The sequence below is a fragment of the Macrobrachium nipponense genome, chromosome 11 (assembly GCF_015104395.2).
Source record: "Macrobrachium nipponense isolate FS-2020 chromosome 11, ASM1510439v2, whole genome shotgun sequence".
NCBI lineage: Eukaryota > Metazoa > Arthropoda > Malacostraca > Decapoda > Palaemonidae > Macrobrachium > Macrobrachium nipponense.
The window spans coordinates 39,793,159-39,817,360 of record NC_061087.1 but is presented as its reverse complement, the minus strand read 5'-3'; the positions used below and the strand labels follow the sequence as shown (position 1 = coordinate 39,817,360).

At 42.7% G+C, this 24,202-nt stretch overlaps 1 protein-coding gene across 1 annotated transcript in view; it reads right to left on the bottom strand.

Annotated features, from left to right (window-relative positions):
• Positions 1–24,202, bottom strand: part of LOC135205457 (protein ECT2-like) — a gene marked incomplete in the record, with an annotated part of 325,317 nt that overhangs the window by 174,903 nt on the left and 126,212 nt on the right. The window contains 4 exon segments of the mRNA XM_064236064.1: positions 5,910–6,064; positions 6,232–6,363; positions 7,523–7,666; positions 8,121–8,330. Coding sequence (XP_064092134.1) covers positions 5,910–6,064; positions 6,232–6,363; positions 7,523–7,666; positions 8,121–8,330 — 641 coding nt within the window.

Below are 24,202 nucleotides of genomic sequence, written 5' to 3'. Positions count from 1 at the left end.
ATATTGAATTTGGTCTTCTGAACGAACAAGTTCAGTGCGCTTATGTCCAGCACGGGCCTCCAGCCCCTTGATGACTTGGGGACTACGAACAGACCCGATGGGAACATTGGATAGAGGGAGAGTGTCTTTGAAAGGAATGGGGTAACTGAACCGGAGAACTTGGGTTACCCAGGGTTCTGCCCCTCTGCGACTCAATTTCTCCCAAAAGAGGCTCAGTCTGCCCCCTACCAGAGCATGAAGGATTGAAGGATCACTTTGACAATTTAGAGTCGGATTTTGTCGAGGCCTTGGTCGGGAGTCGCAAATTCGATCGAGGCCTGAAGAACGGTCTAGACTTGCCCCCTCGAAAGGGTTTCTTCTGCAAGGGCAATTCAAGAGGTGGTAGGCGTCACAGTCGAGGGTTTAACTCACTTAGAAAACTGTGCAAGTAAGTCATTAGTGGACTTCTCTTCCAGTGCGGAAAGTGTCTTGGTCACTGAGTCTTCGGGAAACAGATGATTCTTGTCGAGAGGAGAAAACAAAAGGGCGGACTTCTGAGGTGAAGCGACTCCTCTCGAAACAAAGGAACACCAGAGCTGCCTTTTCTTGAGGGTCCCGAATGCGAAAAGGGAGGCTAGCTCATCGCAACCATCCCGAACTGATTTGTCGGTGCATGACAAAACTCCAAGCCAGTCTGCTGCTAGGTCCTCCTGGAGAGTAGGGCAGTCTTCTATTTTCGTAGCGAGGGCTCCGATCATCCAGTCCAAGAAACTCATAATCTCCAAAATATTGAAGATATCCTTTACCACGTGGTCCAATTCGGGAGATGTAAAGAATATTTTTGCTGCTGCAAACGCGGACCTCCTATTTGCATCTACCAGGCCAGAGAAGTCCCCCTGAGAGGAAGCAGACACTCCCATGGAGGGAGCTTCTCGAGTTATGTAGAACCTATACCTCTTTTTGACTAGTTTCGACGGAGGATAGGCGAAAGTTGCTTTCCCGAGCTCTCTCTTGAACTTCAACCAGTCTTCTATATCACGAAGCGATCGTTTAGCAGCCTTAGACAGTACAAGCTTCGGGAGAAGAGGATCGAAATTCTTCCTTCTCATCAGGAAGATGGAAGCAAGTGACCTGGGAGCGGCTGCTACGAAGTAATCCGGGTACATATCCAGAAGATAGCGTAACAGCTTCGAATAGGACGAGAGAGGAATAGAGTCTGCTTCTAAGTCCTCCTCATCATCCGAAGAGATAGGCGACAGAGAGTGTTCTTGATTCGACTCATTGTTCTTCGGACATTATTTGCTTTCTTTCATCCAGTTCATCAGCTCCTGCAACTGTCGACGTAAAGGAACTAAATTCTCGTCTTCTTGAGTTGAAGTCGTAGCAACTGGAGTTGTGGACTTCGACACGATCGGTACCGGAGGTCTCGCGCCAGTCGAATTCTCTGTCATATGTGATGTCGAAGGTAAACTTTTGACTGCTAGACGAGTCGAAGATCTCGACGGACTCGGAGCAGTTCGTTGTGCAATCGAGTCGAAGGCGGCTGTCGCTGTCGTGAGAGTCCGTGGCGAAGTCCATGTAGCTACGCTAAACGATGGGTGAGGGTTGTCTATTTCTCTGTTCCTCTTCACAGGGAGCCGAGAGAACACTTCTTCAGTCTAACGTCTTTTCAACAGACATGAGGCTGAAGAATCACACCACTTATGGCGTCTAACCGGCGACGAATCACTCGACTCTGTCGATAACTGATGACTAAACGACACACCTTTCCAATGGTACTTTGTCAACTCCTGCTGTTGCACCACAGGATCGACGGAGGAAGCGACTGTCTGTGGACAAACCCCGACAGTCTCCCTTGGACCTCCGGTATGTCTTCTACCCAAGGCGGGGGAGCGGGACAGAGACCTTCATCTAGGAGAACTATCGGGACAAACAGCCACCCCCTCAGGTTGCACTGCACTGACACTTTTCACTTCACTAGAAGTCTTTTCAATGAAAGGCTTTACAGATAACCCTAACTGCATAACAGTATTCGCTAATACATCGAATTTCTTTTCAAATTTAGATTGGAGGCTAGCAATGGTGTCAGGAGAAACTCCACGGGAAGTTGGCAAGGGAGTTACAGGTGCAGGAGTAGGAGGAATCAAGATCGGAGACATAATGAGAGGAGAAGGAGGAAGAATAGGAGCAGGTGCTTCGATAGAATAAGCAAAAGCTAAACTAGTCTTACTTTCAGCTCTGAGAGCCGCCTTCCTCTTTCTATCCTTAATTACCTTCCCTGAGTGAGAAAAAAAAACTTTCCACTGTTGTTCACTCCAATCCTTGCATTCATCACAAGTTGATTCTCTCGAGCATTCACAGCCCCTACACTTAATGCACTTAGTGTGCGAATCATAAATTGATTCAACTAGCCTAGTTTTGCACCCACCAGCGCAAAACCTAACTACTGAAGGACTAGTCCGACATGACGGTAAAGCCACAAAATTGCCGAAAAGAAATTAAGCTACAATCCCACAAACACGAAGTTGAATACTTTACCAATATTGGGAGATAAACTTCCCAACAAATGAAGAAAAGTCTGCACCGACCACCGTTGTTCACCAGAAGCCGGCAGAGAACGAATTGATGTTACCTGGGCAATTGTACCTATAGCTCCCTCGAGTGGAGGGAGATGACGTCACCTACATCATCGCTGGCGGCACCACCGCAGAAGTTTTGAATCTATTGTCTGCCATTCGTAAGGAACCTACAGCTGTATAATTGTTTGGTACCTACAGCTGTATAATTGTTTGGTAAGACACTGCAATAAAAGTTACTTTTATGGTCATAAAACATCATAAAACGTTATTATCACTAGATATGTATTTTATCTTAACAAAAAGAAGTGATTTGGGCACATCGAGTATAAGTGAAAGAAACGGGCGAATAATCATCCCAGCCCAGCTGGTAAGTTGCCAGGAAGCAGACCCCATCTTCCCTCTCCTCTCCTCTCTATCATCTCATGTACTCGAACACTAGCTCTCATTTTTTATTACTGTATTGTATTTTATTTTCATGTATTATCATTATGTTAAATTTATTGTGAAATAAAATTTCATTTTTTCATGTGAATTGTTACTGCTTTTACATAAATATTTTACTGTCTCTTCTCTCCTCAACAGTATCACCAAGAATGAAAACTTGAAATCATTCATTCATTATTCCTCAAAAATATAAAAGCTGCCTCCCTCTATCTCAAGTTAGCTGCGCATCACGACAATGATGAATTTTATTAAGAAAAGCTTTGTTCTTTTGCTGAATATGGTTACACTATACCATCTCACTCGGCGCACTGAACACGGGCTCAATTAAAACTCCCCCCACCCACCCCAAATTGCATTTGATTTTTTTCATATGATTAAATTTATTGTGAAATTCCCTTTTTATCATATGAATTGTTATTGCTTTTACATACATAAAGTAATATTTTAGCTCTCTCTTCTCCTTCTCTCCTCAACACATCAACGTCCCTCATTGTCTCAAGTCAACTGCGCATGACATCACCGTGGTTATGTACAATTTTGGAAAGAAATGGAATATAAAATTTAGGCCGAGGGCCAAGCACTAGGATATACAATTTTGTACATCTTTTATGCTAAATTTTATACTGAAATGCTTTACTCTTTTGCTTATTTCTTGAATATGGTTATCATTAAACAATATACTGTAAATGAAAAAACATGTTAATACAGTTTTTCTTGTAGGGAGCAGTAGGTCGTTGAATACAAGCACAAACAAGATAATTAATCGGTTTGAGGTACAAGTATTTGTTCAACAAATGACACAAAATTTCCTCAAAAATTTTGTTTGAAAAACAGCCTGTTCAACATAAGAAACGTTCAGTAAACAAGGTACCACCGTATCTATAGTAAAAAGGTTTGAAGGGCGTAACAGGGAAACCCCACAGTTGCACCATTAATCAATTGTTAGGAGAAAGTATGATGGAAGCAAAAGAATATGAATGAAGGTATGAGAATGAAGGATTAAAGACTAGGGCCAAGGGTTGCTGCAAAGGACCTAAGTAATACTTACGGTGCACTGACAGCACTAGCCCCCTAAGGGGGTAACCAAATGCACGATGTGGTGTTTTCTGAATATACTCTCGACTATACCAAAGGGTAGGTTTTAAGAACTGGTAGTGCAAGACATTTGTGAGCAGTATTGTTTCTAAACATTTAAGACTATAATAATAAACACGTCTTTTACAAACAACTTTACGCACCAATATTCCTGATCTACAACCGAATCTACCTTCTGTTGAGTACTACCTAACTTTTAATCTTCTCAATCCTCTTTTCAAAACTCAGCTGCTGCCTAAGCATTACTGAGCAGCTACCCATTTCAATCTTTTCTCCAAAACTCAGTTTCCTAAATACAAATATTACTTAGCATCTATCTTTTTCAATTTTCTTCTACTTCCTGTCAAATCATGCTCCAGAAATCTTGTAATTAAAATACAACTACTATAAAATCCCAATTTTAACTGTCTGCTCTCAAGCTACTGCCTCTATGGAAATCCCTCTTCCCACTATTAATGTCTTCTATACATTTGTTGGTTGACCAGCTATATCTTTCTTCAAAGACCTCACAGGTTACTACAACACCATATTAAATTCAAACCACATAATAGTGGTTTCTTCCTGCCTACAATGACTTTAATGTAGTTCATTTTCACCTGCAATGCCTCCAGTGTTGTGTCTTTTTACCATTAATGACTTGGGAGGCAAAACACCCCCTGGATATTAAAATAGGAAGTTGAAAAAAATTTTAGTACTCAATGCTTCAGTGACATACACAAAATACAGTAAATAATTCTCTAAGAGACTACAAACCCTAATCCTACTACTTTTCCTTTATCTAATCATTGACAACTAGACTAGGTCACATTAAAAAGGATTGCCTAAAAATTTCCTACCAATAAAAATGAAGCTCTAGTGCTTTGATCACATACTTCCTACATATAACTTTCAATCAATTATTATCTTAAAACCTACCTAATGCATTCACATCCTTTCTACATTCTCTTTTTAGACTAGTCTGAAAAAATATGTGACTGGTTAAAACTTTCATTAAGGAATAATGCCTTCTACTAGAGCTACTATATTTCAATTTCTAAAGCACCTTGAAACTTCCTGCTGATAGCGAATAATTCAAACACTAGCTTCTGCAGGGGAAGAGATCCTAGGCCAATCTTTTCATCTCAAAGTGATTTTCTAAGACCTTGTACAGTCTCATCACTCTTAACAATATTAGCTTTCCTTATCCCATCATACTGTATTCCACAGAACCATCCTGTCACCAACACTGATATGTCTAGGGCAGTTGACACCAATCAAAAGTCTGTTACCTATGACTTCTTGCAAAATGTAGGTATTAATGGCCAGCCGTAAGGGTCAAGTGTTTTGATTCAGAAGTCTGGTTACTCTACCTAATAACAATCCTTCTATATCAAATTTCCTAATTCTTCTTACTCATTATATTCTTCATCTCCTTCAACTTTTTAAAAATTTCTACCATCTAATACTATAGTTAACATAACAGCTACTGAAATTAAACATCCAAGCTTCTTATCAAGGACATACTCAAATGATAAGATATAAAAATAAAAATAACATTCAGTGTGTTATGAACTAGTGAAGTGTAGCATAATACCACCTTAGGTTGAAATTCTCTCATTCAACTAAAAACAGTGTGAATGCAGTATCATCAGAATAAGGTACTGTGTATAATGTTACCTACTAAGAGTTTGTGGAAGTATACAGTATTAATACTAACAAAAGTTGATTGAATTCCCTATGAGTCTTTCTTTCCCAATGTAAATTGACTTTAAACTATGCAAACTCTCGTTGTGTATCAAAATAATAATTCTTTCCTAATACAATCAAGTATACCTTGCAGGTGGTGCTGAGGCTAAAGCAGATGAAGAATCATCCTGCGCTAGCTGCTGCACAGTTTCTCGCACTCTTTTCCGTCTTCTACTTCTTGAGCCTGGAGTATTCGGAGAAGAGTATCTTTGAAGGGGGCTTAAAAAGTTGTTACTAACATTCTGAAAATGAAAAAATCAACATTTAGTTTTTTTCTGTACAAATTTCTAAGAGTACACAATCATTCAAAATTTAGCTACCCAACTGGGAGATATATTAAAGCAAAAAAATTGAATAAAGTCATTTCCTCACTAACTACAAAAACAATATTTGTCATGGCTATACTTACCATTTCCTCAAAAAGATGTAACTTTTCATTGGGACAGGTATCCATTTGTATAGAAGTCCAAAACCATTCTGCCTTAACAACATGTGCTTTTGCTGGACATTCAGGTTTGTCTGTCACACTCTCCTCTATAACCTGAAAAATACAGTAAATATAAATGCATTCACAGAATGCACTGATGGTTTACAAATGACTACAAAGTAATATTAACTTACATAAAAAGGATATTTACATTAAGAGCTCATTTTCATCTCAAAAAGTAAACAGGACTAAGGAAAAAACTGAAAGCATTTCCACAATCTAAAATTAAACTATCAGTACCAAAGGTTTCTTCTTAATTTAGTCTCCACAGTACTACAAACTATTCAAAAGACCTACACCCAACTAAAAAAATTTACAGAATTACAAAGAAAACCGTGTCATTTTATATTTTATCCCTGAATGCCTTGCATAATACAATGCAAGCAAAACTAAAGGTTATAAGCAGCATTTTGTCATTCCCATTACAGCATACAGGCAGTCCTCCGTTATTGGCAGCCTCGGTCATCAGCAATTTGGTTTTATGGGGCTTGTCTAGTGCTGAAAATCGCTGCTGATATATACATAACAGAGGTGCCATTATTGGCCCCAAAATCCAGTCATCGGCAGCGATGAGCTCCAAAAATAGCTAATTTTCGGTTATCGGTGATTTTCACTTATCATCAAGCTGTTGGAACTGAAACTGCCCCCTCCCCCTCCCCCCTAAAATAACTGCCTGTATTACATTTGGTAACTTAATTTTTAATTGTTATCTTGGGTCTCTTCCTCTCCTGGCATGCAACTTCCACAACTTGGCTAATCTAATTCTCATATCCAATCTGTAAATAATTATTTTGCTGAGTCCTTAAAAGTCTAGAAATGTTTCTTGGTGGATCTTGGTACACAAATTTTACACCAACTTTCCCTCTATAAGTATTTCATATAACACACCATGGTCTATAGAAGTAGCAAAATGGGTTCATAAAATTAATTAGATGTGACATCATCCGGCTGGCTCCACATACAATATTACCTTCCCAACAAACTGGATAAAGATGTGACGCTACATGCCAAACTATACATTTCAATACAACCCTCAACTGTGGATGATTACAATGCTTCTTCACATGAGATAAGGTTATATACTATAAACCTTGCTCAATTGGGCTGTTTATTAAAATGTAAATTCAACACAGAAAGGATTAAAATATTCATGGGTCATTTTCTGACTAAAACACATCTTATACTAAGTTATCTGAACATGAAGTTGACTTACCACGTGTGTTGCTGTAGCATCATCCAGAGTAGTGATGAAACCTCCATTTTTTCTGACTAGATCTTCCATCTGTCCCTGTTCCTCAGGAGGAAACCCAACCAGAACCATTCTCAGGTTGCGGAATACATTTAATTTGTACTTCATCTGTTGAAATGACAATAATGTTAAAACAACATCTACAATATTACATATTAAAACCTCCTGAAACCTTGGCTATTTGTTATGTGGTGAGCAAAAATTATTTTGCACTAAAGTTAACAAGTTAAATCATTCTTTTAGAGTTCACAGAGTACTTAAATTTGACAATTAACATTTGATTTACAATTTTTTTTATTTTACAATAGCAAAAATACTGCTGTACATCATTAACATGAAAACTAAACTAATAGTGGTAAATAGTTTTAAGCATAAACTTTTAATAGAGATCTCATTAACAAAGTAAAATCGCCAATAAATGTGTTTCATTAGGGTCTTGTGCTATTTGTAAATTACTGACAAATTTGTTGACAAGAGCAAAATGAATACAGGAAATTGAACACTACTTGAAGCAATGCTTTCTACACAACATTCTGAGCTATTACATAGATACACAACTCACCATGGCCTCTGTGTCACCTCGAGCACCAACTTCATCCCGATGAGCCCAGGCTGCCTTAACCCATTCCTCCCCCATGACAGGAATGTTGAAGGTTATGGCATACTGATATTTTTCCCCCATTGAAGCATATGCTAAGAGATGGGTTACACTTTCTCGAATTTCATTCTTGATGCTGCCACCCATGTAATGCACAAGCTTTAGCAACCTGGACTGGAAAGAAAAGGCAATAACTTACATTAACAGGCACCAAGATGATTTATTTTTACGTGTACCGATATAAAATTACCATTTCATCTGCTGAATACACACAAAAAAAACTGATCAACTGCTTAAATGCATCTGACTGTGGATTAACATATACATATCTTATGGATATTCTTACTGTCCTAGTTTTATTGTAAGAACAGTGTAGAATACCAAACACTAACCAAGTACTATCTCTTTCCGAGGTTACCCAGTTATTCAGTAACTTGCCTTCCTCACTAATCTACCAATTTAAAAATTTCAAGAAATATATCATCACTTACTGTATTATTCCTGATGATAAAATACATTAACTAATATGTAGTCACCTATTGTACCATAAAAAAAATTGATCACAAAAAAATGACATTTTCATAATAAAATTAAGTTTCACATATACTTCCCAAGTAATTACTCACGCAGCAGCCATTATTTAAAAATTTGCAATAGCGCTTCAATAGTTTAGTGTAGGTGACAATTCCCGCCCACTAACAGGAATACTGGAAACGACTTAGCAGAAAACCTCATTCTGTTTCTTCCAGCTCTTGAGTAAACATTAAAAATTGACAGCAGCTTATGTTCATTGGTTTTTGGTTGTATAACAAGATTCCGTGAAGTATTTTTGCTTAATTTTGAGTGCCCTTCAAGTTTTTTGTTTTAAGTTTGTATGGTGTTTTTACGTTGCATGGAACCATTGGTTATTTAGCAATGGGACCATTGGCTTTACATGATTTCCGAACCACGTCAAGAGTGAACTTCTATCATCAGAAACACACATCTCTCACACCTCAGTGGAATGAAGGTTGTAAGACCAGACTGATTTAAATCTTGCAATGATCCAGATACAGTTTGCAGCGTAGGGAACAGGAGTGTAGTAGGGGGAAAACTTGTGCTGAAAATCTTTATTGGTATGAGAAAAAGTGAAAAGTTCTTAAATTTCACCTAGACAATTAGAAAGGGATAGGAAGAGGAAAGTGGTTTCTAGAACTGAGAGATTGTCATGTAGTCTAAAAATTACTCCTAAAAACAAAATTAGCTTGTCCATGGAGGAAATTTCACTCATTTGCACATTTTTCTTTGGGCTGTATCTCTAAAATTATCACTAATTTGCATTTTTGTAGAGCAACACAGTGTATTCATTAATTACTGCATTTTTACATTAAAATATATGTATACTGAGAGAGAGAGAGAGAGAGAGAGAGAGAGAGAGAGAGAGAGAGAGAGAGAGAGAGAGAGAGAGAGAGAGAGAGAGAGAGAGATTCATTAATTACTTACATTTTTTACGATTTTTACAAAATTAAAGTATTGTATACTGAAGAGAGAGAGAGAGGAGTAGAGAGAGAGAGAGAGAGAGAGAGAGAGAGAGAGAGAGAGAGATAGAGAGAGAGAGAGAGAGAGAGAGATTCATTAATTATGCTTTTTGCATTAAAATATGTATCTGAGAGAGAGAGAGAGAGGAGAGAGAGAGAGAGAGAGAGAGAGAGAGAGAGAGAGAGAGAGAGAATGTATCTCTAAAATTATCACTAATTTGCTTTTTTGTAGAGCAACACAGTGTATTCACTAATTACTGTATTTTTACATTAAAATACAGGCAGCCTTTTTGATGGTAACTCTCTATATGTGGCTGTCTGAGTAGATCGTTCCGACAAGGTAACGATCTGGGGGTGTCTACTAGCCACTCCATCACTTCTGTAATCCAGGGTCTCATGGGCCAAAACAGAGCTATCAGGGTCATGCGGGCGTTATTCGACTCCCTGAACTTCTTCATGACTCAGTCTAGGATCTTGAATGGGGGGGAAGGCATACGTGTCTAGTCCTTCCCAATCCATGAGGAAGGCGTCCACTGCCACTGCTTCCTGGTCTGGGACTGGAGAGCAGTAAACACGTAACCTCTTTGTTCTCTGCGTCGCAAAGAGGTCTATTGACGGTTCTCCCCACAGGTTCCAAAGCCTGCTGCACACCTCGTGATGTAGGGTCCATTCTGTCGTGAGAACCTGTCTTACTCTGCTGAGAAGATCCGCTCTGATATTGTTCTCTCCCTCTATGTAGCGGGTTATCTGAGTTATATTGTTCGCTTTTGCCCACAGCAGGAGATCTTTTGCTGCCTCGTAAAGGGAATCCGAACGAGTGCCTCTCTGTTTCCTGATGTAGGCCAACGCTGTGGTGTTGGTGTCGTCCCACCAACTCAACTGATTGTTCTGGAACAACCTACTAAGTCCACAGCGTAAACCGTAACTGAATCGGGCGCTCTGACAGCTGCCTACTGACTGCGTTCGTTCATGAGGCAAGTTGTCCAAGCATCCGAGCAAGTCACGTGATCTTTGCCTTTTAAAGGGTTATGCCGAGAGACCATACAAATTGTCTATTTGTTTGTCACTGATGCTGGACGGCAAGGTGGTGAATCTCTTAACGAGGCGATGATTCTCTTAAGGCATGTGCCCAATAGGCGAAAGTCAATTGCCCTCTAGAGACCGAGGTCCTTGATGGCAAGACATTCTCATAGTAGATGAATCTCAGCTAAAACGAAAACAACATTAAGTTCCATTGAAGACGAAGGTGGAAAGTGAATGCAATCTACGTCTTCACAGCCGAATCAAGAGAAGGATTCTCAAGGTTCTGAACCTGTACTTATAAAGGACTGAAAACGCTAACAGCCATTTCATTGCTGTAAGGTGAGGGGTTGTAGTTGTAATGAAAGCGGGGCGGTTTCCAGTAATGAAAAACACAGGGAAGTACTTATCATGGGCTGATCATTTGGAAGTAGAGCTGGCAGGTCGGGGAGCAGGCGATGTCTTCCGTATATATCTGTCAATTCGGAGTGAACAATGAACAATTGCACCCCTCCGAATACGAGATATTTTGAAGACAAACTCAGATGTCTGAAGAAAACACTCCGCATTATCGCAATGCGATGCAGCGGGAGACTAGTAAAGACTTCTGTTACCGTGCGGTAAACATAAAGATGAAAGAGTCCAGAATATATATCTCTGTTGAAAATTCTCGCAATATTCAAGGGGATGCAGAAGATGTCATTCATGTATGTGAGAATCCCCGTTAATCAGAGACCTAAGTCCGATATTGTTGGACAGAGAAAAGGTTCGTTAGTCAATCATTGTAGGGGAGAGAGACATAAACCGACCGTGTATCTCGGAGAGCCAGCTGGTACTGGGATGTCTTCAGCAGTCCCTACTCAGTGGTTTTTGCTCACTCGATATCCTGAGTTGCCAGGTAATCCATTCCTCGAAGGAATGCGTTCGGCTAGAATAATCGAGCTGTTTAAAAAAGGGATCTACAGTAGGCCTCGTTAATCACGGGGGATAGGGCCCAGAACCCCCCGTGATAAGTAAATACCCGTGTTATCCTGGTACCCCCCCCTTAAAATTACTTTAAACTGCCTACTTTAATAATTAACCCACCCAAGACCACTATTTCAATGTTTATAACTGCCTACTTTAGTTCAAGCACCAAATATGTCTTCAACTATCACCTTAAACTAAATTCAAGACAGTTCAAAGTTATTCTTTCCCATCTTCAATTTCCCCTTCATCAGATCAGCAAACAAAAGTATAATTACCTAACAATTCCTTTCTATTTTCATGATTTGGCTCTGCACCAAACTAAAAGTACATAGTATATCTATTTCGTGAATGAACATATTTATGATAAAAAAAAACAATTTACTGTAATGATTACAGCACCCAACTATAATATTAATGTATAAACAGCAAAATACAGCAATAAAAATCTATTTTTGTCTTTTGTTTACGTTTAGAATCAGCTGATGCACGTTTATTACCGAAGGAATTATTTTGGAAAACAATTTAGTTGCTAAAAGGAAACTAATTTATTATGGAAAATTATTATTATTTTTAACTTTGTACATAATAGTTTATGATATTATGATACAGTTAATTTCAGTAATTCATCATTTGAGAGACAGAGAGAGAGATAGAGAGAGAGCGCCAGAGAGAGAAGAGAGAGCGAGAGAGAGAATTGAGAGAGAGAGAGGAGAGAGACGAGAGAGAGAGAGAGAGAGACGAGAGAGCAGCGCTTGGGATGAGAGTAACTGTTGAGTAGCTTGAGAGAGCAGCTTGGGACGAGAATACTGTTACTAGCTTAGCTGGAGAATAACAAAATGAAATTTGTATTTTAAATATTTTTATGGTGATAAGAAATGAAACATGGATAGTGATAAGATATTCTTTTGTATACTGTTATAATGTGAAATTCATTGAGTCAACTATAAAAGTTGTATTGAAGCAGTTTCGTAAATCACAGAATAATAGATCAGTAATAAGTGATGAGAGAGAGAGAGAGAGAGAGAGAGAGAGAGAGAGAGAGATTTTGCTATCTACATTCATAGTATTTGAAAATTTTTAAATGAGTGTATCCTAAAAATCCATTTAGTCATGAAAAGAAGAAGAAAACATAGTAATTAGTGAATCTTGGTCTGTGATAAAATTCGAGATTTCGTTAATTTCCCGGGGATATACATAGTATTTGGGCTCCACAAAAAAAGTAAGTAAAGTGATTTATGACAGAATTTAGAGGATACTTACGTAAAAATACATCGGTAGTTTGTAGAACAGTGTCCACTCACATTGTGTAAAAATAGTATGTACCAACGAGACTAGGTTTGGTGACGTCACGGTTGTCATACGTATTTTTTTCGTGAATGCATATACATTTATGAAAAAAATAGTTACTGTACTGCTTAGAGTACCATACTGTAAAATTAATGTAATCACATCAAAATAAAGTAATCATTGCATGCTGTAAACATGTAAAGTGTATTTTTGTCTTTTGAAAAATGCATTCCCCAAGGAATTATTCCTTGAAGAGGCTTTTTATAATAAGATATGCGTTTTATTATGAATATATGACAATAATATATAAAGTAAAAATGGTTTTATTACATTTACGCTTCGTCGCCGATCGCAAACAACAATACGATAATCTATGACAATTATCGTTTGTATGACTGCAGTGTTCAGAGAAGTTGATTAGTTATACCAAAACAATAATGAAGTTCGAATTGAAAAGTAATGTTTTGGTTTTCTAAATGTTATTACTACTGTAATTACACTATTACTATTAACATTTCTAAAAGGTTAAGAATGGCAAAGGTGCTGTTAAGTGTAACTCAATGTTTACATTTCTGCTGGCCGCTCAACTACAGGTTGATGTCAATGATGTGGAATTATTTCATGAATAGGCTACAATATTATGAAGATATGCCAATAATATATAAGGTGAGAATGGTTTTATTACCTTTATTGTCAGTTAATATCATAATGTGAATCTGTTCATGCATTTGCCGATTATCGGAACCGGACGAGGCTTAGCCTACAACGGACAAGCCCTCGATGCTGTGATATAGCCTAGATTGAGAAGTGGTCTGAGGAAAAACCCGTGATTAACTGAATCCGTGATTGCTGATCCGTGACTAAGCGAGGCCCCACTGTATTATGCTCGAGCAATTATATTAAACGAAAACGGATTTCGGTAAATACAAAAAACTGAGGTTGTTGTTGTCGTGACCATACCATAGGTATCTTAAAAATCGAAACTGGTTACTCCTGGGAAGATGCAGACAGTCCGAGTTGCAGTTATATTAGGATACTAGCCGTCTCGGTCACAAACTGTAGAATTAACTACAGTATGCGACTAACCCCCCGGACAATTCAACTACTTAACAGAATCATGTCTCGAGGGTAATATACGTCGTGTATTTGTAGGTTTCTTTACAACGACTTCCTTCCTAAATTCTTTTCCCTAGAGGAATGAGAATAAGGATTGGAAATCTACACCCTTCCTTCTCTAGTCAAGAGAGTGCAGGAGAAGTCTTCCCCTAAGGAAAGCTTCAATAGTGAAAACAGAAAACCCGAAGACGAAAGTTCAAGCCAAACTGGATGTTCGCGTTCATTCTTCTGTATTCCAGGGTTGGTCGTCTACTGAGAGATATCCTTACTTCAGTAGCAGTTCTTCTTACAAACGCTAGAAATTCCAGGAATTCGAGCATTTGGCGAGGTTCCCGATTATCGTAAAAACAATTATCGGGGATTTCGATATAAAGTCCTGCGTGGCCTTTTGGGCTAAGGCAGAAGAGACCTCATTCTTGAAGGAGGAAGACTTCTGGGGGTCTACCCTTCATAAACTGCGAGGGCAGGCTCCGAGGTACAGCCTGCTGAAAATCATTCGGATATAAGTCCGCCAATACCGCAAGTAATCTTTTCAGATCCGCCGCATGAAGAGTTTCTTGCGTCTCCTCTGAGATCTCTTCCAAAGGATTGGCGATTTCCGATGTCGAACGAGTGGGGGAATCCTGCTTGCGTGCGTCATGCATGTGTCCAGCATGCTGCGAGGGAGCGTCACGATCCTTGTCACCTACCGTCACGCGTCCAGCTTGCTGCGAGGGAGCGTCTATGAGCGCTGCAACTGCAGCGAGTCCGCGTCTTGCTGGCTGTTAGCGTCTCTCTGTCCTAACTCCGGTCTTATCCTATTCCTGGGTCTGTTGACGTCCTTAGGTTCCTTCTTGCGTGCTTCCTCTCTTAGTCCTTGCGATTTGTAAACGTCAAACAGACGTAATGGACTGCTGAAGCTCTGACAAGCACGCTGCTTGCGATGCCTCTTGCTGCTGGGGAACAACTGGAGATGGCACTGCATGTATGTCTACAGCTTCAGAGACTCTAGCTGGGGTCTTCTGGCGCAGAGGTGGTGACGCCCCTTGCGACAGCTCCCAATCTGGGGGAGGGGGAGAAGCGTGAACTGACGTAATGTGCACATCTTCCTCCGAAGAGCTATGCATCCTACACCTCTGTTTAGGCGCGGACGCATTGTCCTCTTCCGACAGGAATCTCTCTAGAGAGCTCCAATTGCTACAAGAGGGTTGCTGGAACATAAAGGGGGACATGCGTCTCTTGAGAGGTCTAGATTCTTGAGGTTGTCGCCAACCACATCTGGGTCTTACGTCGTCCGAGGATGACGAACACTTCCTCATCTCGCCTTTCCTGCGGCGAGGGGGAGCGTCCTGGGATGTGTCAACAGGATCGCTCGAGGGGACATCCGCTCGCTGTTCAACATCTCTCACCTCCCTTAGCCTGTCGATGTTCCTTCTCCCAGGGGTTGGGGAGCATGGAAGAGGTCTAGGGCTAGGAGCATGACAGACACGAACGGACGCACCCTCCAATGCACTAGCACTGTCCCCAAACTTGCGCTGCAAACCACGCACTGCCCCCCACACCACTTCCTTATCTGAAGTAAGGGATTGCACTTTCACACCCAAGGCAGAAATAGCAGCCATGATATCTTTCATAGTAGGCTCACTTACCTCCGACTCCAAAGGTGGATCTGGTACTACTACCTTAGGGCTAGGATCAGAAATATTAGTGTTAGACAAGTTAGAAAGGACTTGACTATCAGAAGATCTAGTTGACAGAACACTCGAAGATCTAGCTCTCCTAATTATGTCCTCCAATCTCCTCACATAACAATCATATTCTCTCCACTCTCTCTCCGACAACCTCTCACACTCATTACATCTGCTATCAAATGTACACACATGTCCTCTGCAATTCTTACATACTGTGTGGGGATCAAGAGCAGCTTTTGGGAGCCGGGTCTTGCACCCCTTCACACACATTCTAACAACAGTCAGCCATCTTGAAAATTCAGAAAACAAGTTAAATAGTCCAAGTCGGAAACCAAACAAAAGTCTATCTTATCCCATGTGAAAAAGAAAAGGAACAAAATCCAATATCAGAATTATGCGAATTAGCTTATTTAAATGCAAATGAGGTAATAAATGATATTGTAATGATACAATTAAGTTTGTTCATACTTACCTGGCAGAATATATATATAAGCTGTGATTTTTCCTTTTTTTTAATCCGACAGAAATTTAAACACTTACCGCACACACGCAGTTGGGAGTCAGGTGGTTAGTACCCATTCCCGCCGCTGGGAGGCGGGTATCAGGAATCATTCCCATTTTCTATTCATAATTTTTTATTTCCACTGTCTCCTGAGGGGAGGTGGGTGGGTACTTGATTATATATATCTGCCAGGTAAGTATGAACAAACTTAATTGTATCATTACAATATCATTTTGTTCATGAAACTTACCTGTCAGATATATATAGCTGAATCCCACCTTTGGTGGTGGGAGTAGACAGAATAGAAGATTTTAGGAAACATATATATGCAGATAATTGATATCTTGATTCCTTACCTGTTAGCATAGCTGACTTCGTGGTTACTGCCGCGTAAAGTCTGCTTGGTGCTACTAGAGTTTGCCAGCGAGGTAGAAGACCTATATAGCTGGTGGGCACATCCAGATGATCTGTCAACAGGGGCGAGACCACGACGTGACTAGACCATTGAACCATACAAATGAGGCAACGAAGTAAAAACCAAACCACCTGGCGTAGCCTACAAAAGTAATCCCACATAGACTAAGCTAATGGAAGGGAGATCCGCCGCAGGCGGTCAAAACCCCACAACCAACAACAACAAGTTAAAAACTCCCCTAAACCATTAAAGGATAGGATGAGCGCTACCTCCTAGCCCGCCCCCCAAAACAGTGTCTGCAGCGACGTATGGTACCCGAAGCGAGTAACAATTTTCGTATGTTGCTTTCACCTCCTCCGCAGGTAGTGTGAAGCGAACACCGAATTGCTTCGCCAATAAGTGGCGCCCAAAATATCTTTGATTGCCATATTTTTGTGAAAAGCCACCGAAGTAGCAATGAGCCCTCAACTCGTGGGCTTTCACTTTCAGAAGCTCCATGTCACTTTCACTACACTTTTCATGGGTTCTTTCCTTAACCGTACTTCTTAAGAAGAACGCCAGTGCATTCTTCGACATCGGAAGATCTGGTTTTTTCACAGAGCACCACAAGTTCTCCGAAGAACCTCTGCATGCTCTGGTTCTCTGCAAATAAAACTTGAGAGCCCTGACAGGACACAGGACTCTCTCAGCTTCAGTCCCACTAGCTCCGACAACCCCTTGATCTCGAACGTCCTCGGCCAAGGGGTGGGTTGGAAGGGTTCTCGTTCTTTGTTTCTAAGAACGTAGGACTTAAGGAACAAACTGCACTATGATCCTTGAACCCAATATGCTTGCTTATGACTTGAATTTCGCTACTCTTCGCCGTCGCCAGAGCGGTTAGGAAAATGGTCTTCTTAGTAAGATTCATAAGCGAGGCTAAATGGAGCGGTTCAAATTGACTCGACATGAGAAACTTCAGTACCACGTCTAAGTCCACGATGGTACTTTAGGTTGGAGAACTTTCACAGTCTCAAATGATCTAATGAGATCATGAATGTCTCTATTATTCGCTAAGTCGAGCCTCTATGTCTGAAGACCACAGAAAGCACGCTTCTGTAGCCTTTAATCGTGGGAACGGCTAGTTTCGCTTCTTCCTAAGGTGAAGAAGGAAATCTGCTATCTGCTCACAAGAGGTTGAGGTGGAGGAAATGCCCTTCCTTCTGCACCAACTTCTAAAGACAGCCCACTTTGATTGGTAAACTGCGATTGAGGAGGGCCTCCTTGCGGTGGCAATCGCCGTTGCCACAGGTCTTGAAAAACCCCTCGCCTCTGGCCAACCTTCTTGATAGTCTGAACGCAGTCAGACTCAGAGCGGGGATTTGGTTTTTGGTGGTACCTACCTCTCGAAGTGGGGCTGTCTGAGTAGATCTTCCTTAGGGGCAGAGTCCTCGGAAAAGTCTACTAGGAAGGACATCACCTCCGTGAACCAGTTCGGGCCGCTGGCCAGAAGGGGGCGATGAGGGTCATTCTCGCTCCTTCTGATGCAGCGAACTTCCTCATTACTTCCCCGAGGATTTTGAATGGGGGAAAAGCGTAAATGTCTAGTCCCGACCAATTCACAGTAGGGCGTCTACTGCCACTGCTCCCGGGTCCAGAACTGGGGAGCAATACAGCGGAAGTCTCTCGTTTCGGGAAGTTGCGAAAAAACGTCCACATGAGGACGTCACCACAGCTTCCATAAGAGGCTGGCATACTTCCTGATGAAAGGGGGGGGTCCATTCCGTCGGCAGAAGCTGTCCTTGCCGGACTGAGAAGGTCCGCTCGCACGTTTTTTCCACGCCTGACACAAACCTTGTCAGAATCGTGACGTTTTGCGACTTCACCCAAAATCAGGATATTCCTCGCGATGACGAACAGAGAATGAGAGTGAGTTCCCCCCTGTTTCCTGAGGTATGCCAAGGCTGTGGTGTTGTCCGAGTTTATCTGAACCACTTTGCTGGAGACTTCCTCCTCGAAGAACCTTAGAGCAAGGTAAACCGCTGAGAGTTCTTTCTTTTTAGATTGATGTGCCAGGACACCTGTTCCCCTCTCCAGGTGCCTGACACTTCTCTCCCTCCCAGTGTTGCTACCCCAACCCCAAACCCGTGAGGGGACGCCCGTCGGAGAACAACACTAGGTCGGGGTTCCGAAGCTTGAGCGAAAAGTCCTTCCGCAAGCTTCTTTGGATCCAACCACCATTTGAGGTGCTTTTTCACTTCTTCCGTCAAAAACAAGACCTCTTCCTAGATCCTGTTTGCGTGACCAATTGCTGAGAGGAAGAACTGAAGTGGTCGGAGATGCAACCTTCCCAGAGAAACAAACTTCTCCAGTGGAAATGGTCCCCCCCCCCCCCCCCCCAGCCCCAGACTCATCCATTCCCTCCCGAGCATGTTTTCCTTCCCTAGAAAGGCCGACACTTTGTCCAGGCATTGAAGTTGTCGCCCCTGGGACGGAAAAGCCCGAAAAGCCACTGAGTCCATCTGAATCCCCAGATAGACTAAGGATTGAGAAGGAGTCAGATGCGACTTCTCGAGATTCACCAGAAGTCCCAGGACTTCGCTAACGACAGAGTCGTGTGAAGGTCCTTCGACACCCGTCTTGCGATGAGGCTCGAATAAAGCCAGTCGTCTAGTAGAGAGAGATTCCTTATTTCCGCAAGATGGAGCCACCTCGCAACGTTCTTCATAAGAACGGTGAACACCATCGCGCCGTGCTGAGACCGAAGCAGAGTGCCCTGAATTGGAAAATCTTTCCCTTTCAGGACAAAACCGCAGGTATTTCCTTGATCGGGTATGGATGGGGACGTGAAAGTATGCGTCCTGAAGGTCTAACGAGACCATCCAATCCTCCCCCGGTCTTAAAGCTGCAAGCACGGATTGAGGTGTCTCCATCTTGAACTTCTGCTTGGTAAACAAGCGATTTAGACTGCTGACATCCAGAACGGGGCGCCACCCCCCTGACTGCTTCGGCACTAGGAACAGACTGGTTGTAAAAAAAACCCCGGAGAACTCCGGTCGAAGACCTGTTCCACTGCCTGCTTCTCGATCATTTGATCTAGTTAGAGCGTGAAGCACTTTTCTAATTCGCTTTTCTCCCTGATACGACGGAGACAAATCCTTTGGTGTCGAAGACAGCTGGGGGTAACATCAGGAAAGGAATTCTGTACCCCTTCTTGACGATGTCCAGAGACCAAGCGTCGGCACCTCTCTCTTCCCAAGCTTTCGCGAAATGTAGAAGCCTGGCTCCTACCGGTGTCTGAAGGACTTCCCTCTCACTTCTTGCTCTTGGAAGGAGCGGGAGTCTTGCCTCTGAAAGAGCCTCTTCCTCGAGGGGCTGGCTTCGAGGAAGAAGCGGATCAAAGGGCTTCGACTTCTTCAAAGCAGAGGACCCAGAAGACGAAGAAGTAGTAGCTTCCTAGAAGACGTGCCAGAGGTCTTGAGTTGCTTTCTCCTGGAGACTGGCAGCTATGTTCCTTTACCAATAGACTTGGGGGGAAGGAGATGTTCTGAGAAAGGAGCGAAAAGAAGATCCGCTTTTTTGGTCTTTTTTTTTTTATGCTGGTGAGACCGACTTTGCAGTAAAATTGCAAAAAAAAGTGCTCTTTTTCTTAAGCAGTCCCGTGCTGAAAATGAGCAGCCAATTCCTCAGAACCATCCCTGACGGCCTTGTCCATGCAAGACATACACTGGACCAGCTCCCCCAGACTGATGGAATCAGAACTCCTGACCTGGCATCCAATACTCCCCCCACCCAGGCACCAGTCAAGAAAATTAAAGACCTCTAGTGTCCTGAAGAGGCCTTTAAGGTGAAAGTCTAACTCGCTATGTGTCCACGAGACCTTCGAGGAAGACAAAAAAAGATCTTCTGGTGGCGTCTACAATGCTACCAAAGTCTCCTTGAGCTGAGGCTGGAAGCTTAACTCCGACGTTTTCTCCCGTCTCATACCACATACCAGCTTTTGCCACCGAGTCTTGAAGGTGGTAAGCGAAAGAAGTCTTGCCTGAAGCTTTCCTCTTTTCCATCCAATCATGGACCTTTCTAAAAGCTTGCTTCGTAGAAAGCGACTTCTTCATTCTCACAAAGCCCGAGATCTTAGCAGCTTTGGAAGACGAAAAACTGAGAGGGAGGAGTACGTGGAGCTTCAGGTTGGAAAGTGTCTGCAAAGACTGACTGAAGTAAACGAGTCAAAACCTTGTAGGTCCGTCGAAAACTGGAGCCAACTGATGTTCTTCGTTCCAACATTCGACGAAAGCGTCACTAACTTCCTCTTCAGACACTGGAGAAGTCGGAGGAAGTAAAGAAGAGTCCCGAGCTTTCTCAAAGAGAAAGAACGGCGAACAGGAAGAGTTCCCGCCTCCGCTTGTGCTTGCGGAAGTGGAAAACTGACGTCCGTAGGCGCCGCGTTTGGCGTCCGAAGCCAATCTACTGGCGCCGACAGAAGCGCGCTCAAACGCCGCAGGTGTACACCTGGCGTCCACTTGTGCGCGCTGAGCGTCCACTGGTGCGCGCCGAGCGTCCACTGATGCGCCGCGAGCGTCCAACTGGTGCGCGCCGAGCGTCCACTAAAACTCGCTGAGCGTCCACTGGCGCTCGCGAAACTTGCACCGAGTCACGTTCGGCGTCCACTAAAGCGCTTTTTGCTTTGACTTTCACAGAAGCGCGCTCGGCATCTAAAGAAACTCGCTTCTTATCCACAAGTTTCGTAGCAGCGGAAACAACCGCTTCACGAGAGCGAGAAACAGAATTTCTCGCCTCCTCTAGAAAGTTGCTGGGGAGCAGAACGAACTCTAGAGGGAGACTCAAACGGAGAGAGAGACGAGCGAGGAGAGGGAGAGGGAGAACGCCTCGACCTCTTCACAGGAAGATTGTCATCCTTCTTACGTGCGACGTGGAACAGTCTCTCTCGAAGGAAAAACATCTCGAAGTTGCTGCTGAAGAGACTGGAGAATCTTGCTTGTAGGTGAAGCCTCCTTTTCTGGGGAGGGGCTGATCCTGTGAGCAGGAGAGTGGCGAGGGGACGCCCTTCTTGCTACTACCCAGGAACCGCCGCTTCACGCACTAGAGCGACTGCGGCGCTCGAAAGAAACATCTAGGGAAGACTCCGCCTCCGAATAATCCTTACGCTTCTTTCTGCGGAGGAAAAAAAGCAGCAAAACGCACTATCAGGCGACGACCAGCAAAGTTCCGGAGAACAACTTGGACGTGAAGAGTCCCGAACGCGAGCGTCCTTTTCAGCGGACGTGGAATGCGGTATGAGAGCTCCACCCTTGCGCGGGGAGGAAGCTTCAGAAGAAGAAAACGCCCCCACTCCTTGAGAAGACGTGCACGCGCACGCTCCTTGGCAGTTGGGTATGTTTCGTCAGAAGCTAGCGAAGGCACGCCAGATCGGTGGGGGTTCCTCGTAACCCCTCCTTCGACTTTCGAACATGCTCTCTCCCCGTAATCTGGGAGTCAAGCAGAGGTTCTAGGGTCTAGAGGCGGAAATGAGGGACGATCTGACGCCACCCCTTTCCACTACAAAACGGGCACTTTTCACTGCACTTCTCTTCACTTTTGCTCTCCAGAGCTAACACTTTTGATTCTAAGTTACGAATCGATTCAAGAATTAGCGATAATGTATTACCTTACTACCGACACTGTCTCAGGGGCCGGAGGCAACACTACAGGGTAGGAGCATAATCTACAGAAGGAGGGTTAGCAGGAGAATAATTTAAATCTTCGCCTACCTGAAACACTCCTGGAGGGGAAGACTCCTTAACCTATCTCGCTCAAGTTTTCTTAAGATAGGTTTCATACGCCTTCCATTCCGACTCTGTTAGTCTTTCACACTCCTTACAACGACTTTCAAACGTACATTCATTCCCCCTGCAAACTTTACAAACAGAATGTGGGTCTACTGAAGCTTTCAGTAGCCTACCTCTACATTCAGACATGGAACAAAATCTAGCGCTAGCAGAAACTAGGACCCTGACATCTTGATCAAAGAAAAAATCAATACCAAATTCAAATCAAACCAAAGTCAACGTGTGCCAAGCCACCGATTCCAATTCAGATACCAAAGAAAACCAAAAAGGGATACTAAAGTAGTAGTAAGTTTCCAAAATCTGGACGGAGGTGCTGCAAACAGGTGGTTTCCAGCACCGGCGACAGAAAAATTATGAATAGAAAATGGGAATGATTCCTGATACCCGCCTCCCAGCGGCGGGGGGAATGGGTACTAACCACCTGACTCCCACTGCGTGTGTCGTAAGTGTTTAAATTTCTGTCGGATTCGGAAAAAATACAGCTATATATATATCTGACAGGTAAGTTTCATGAAACAAATTCCTTTTTAAGTATCACTTATGACAATGACCTAAAATTAGATTTGTGGGCAATAGGTGCCTTGGGAGTCATAAATTTATCAAATCTCTTTCTTCCATTATCACATATTTCTTTCTAGCAATTTTGTCCCTGCATTATATTTACACAAGTCACATATAATATTAACTATTGCTTAATAGTAACATAAACGAAGAACATACGTGGTGTATGGTCAGAGTCCATCAAATGTTACATTAAATCAACATCAGTCATAAGTTCATCCTCTTCCTGTGATAATATGCTCCGATGATTAACATTATTACAATCTGCTCCAGCTTGACAACCACAGAACATTAAACGTGACATTTGAACACCCGCACAACTACATCTGCTGGTAGAATATGCATGCATGGAGGAACAAGCACACTTTGATCATTCAGAGAATTTCAATTAGAACAGGTGATATATCCTCTGGTAACATGACTGGGAAGAGCTCACTTTCCCCAAACCTCAAGGAGCCTGGCCCCACTGAGGCACGAAAGACTTCTCGTTCACTTCTTCGGTTGAGACTTGGCAATGGAGTGCTTCTTGCCGGACTTTGAACAGAAGAGCAAGTTGGAGCGGGGTCTCTTCGCACTAAGGAGTGGAGAAACGAACTTTGGACGAAAGGGCGCTGACGAAAGAAGGCTTTGAACGTGACGAGGAGGTCCTGAGTCAACTTCTCAGAAGTTGACTCAGGACCTCCTCGTCACGTTCAAAGCCTTCTTTCGCATCGCGCCCTTTCGTCCAAAGTTCGTCTCTCCACTCCTTAGTGCGAAGAGACCCCGCTCCAACTTGCTCTTCTGTTCAAAGTCCGGCAAGAAGCACATTATTACAATCTGCTCCAGCTTGACAACCACAGAACATTGAACGTGACATTTGAACACCCGCACAACTACATCTGCTGGTAGAATATGCATGCATGGAGGAACAAGCACACTTTGATCATTCAGAGAATTTCAATTAGAACAGGTGATATATCCTCTGGTAACATGACTGGGAAGAGCTCACTTTCCCCAAACCTCAAGGAGCCTGGCCCCACTGAGTCACGAAAGACTTCTCGTTCACTTCTTCGGTTGAGACTTGGCAATGGAGTGCTTCTTGCCGGACTTTGAACAGAAGAGCAAGTTGGAGCGGGGTCTCTTCGCACTAAGGAGTGGAGAAACGAACTTTGGACGAAAGGGCGCTGA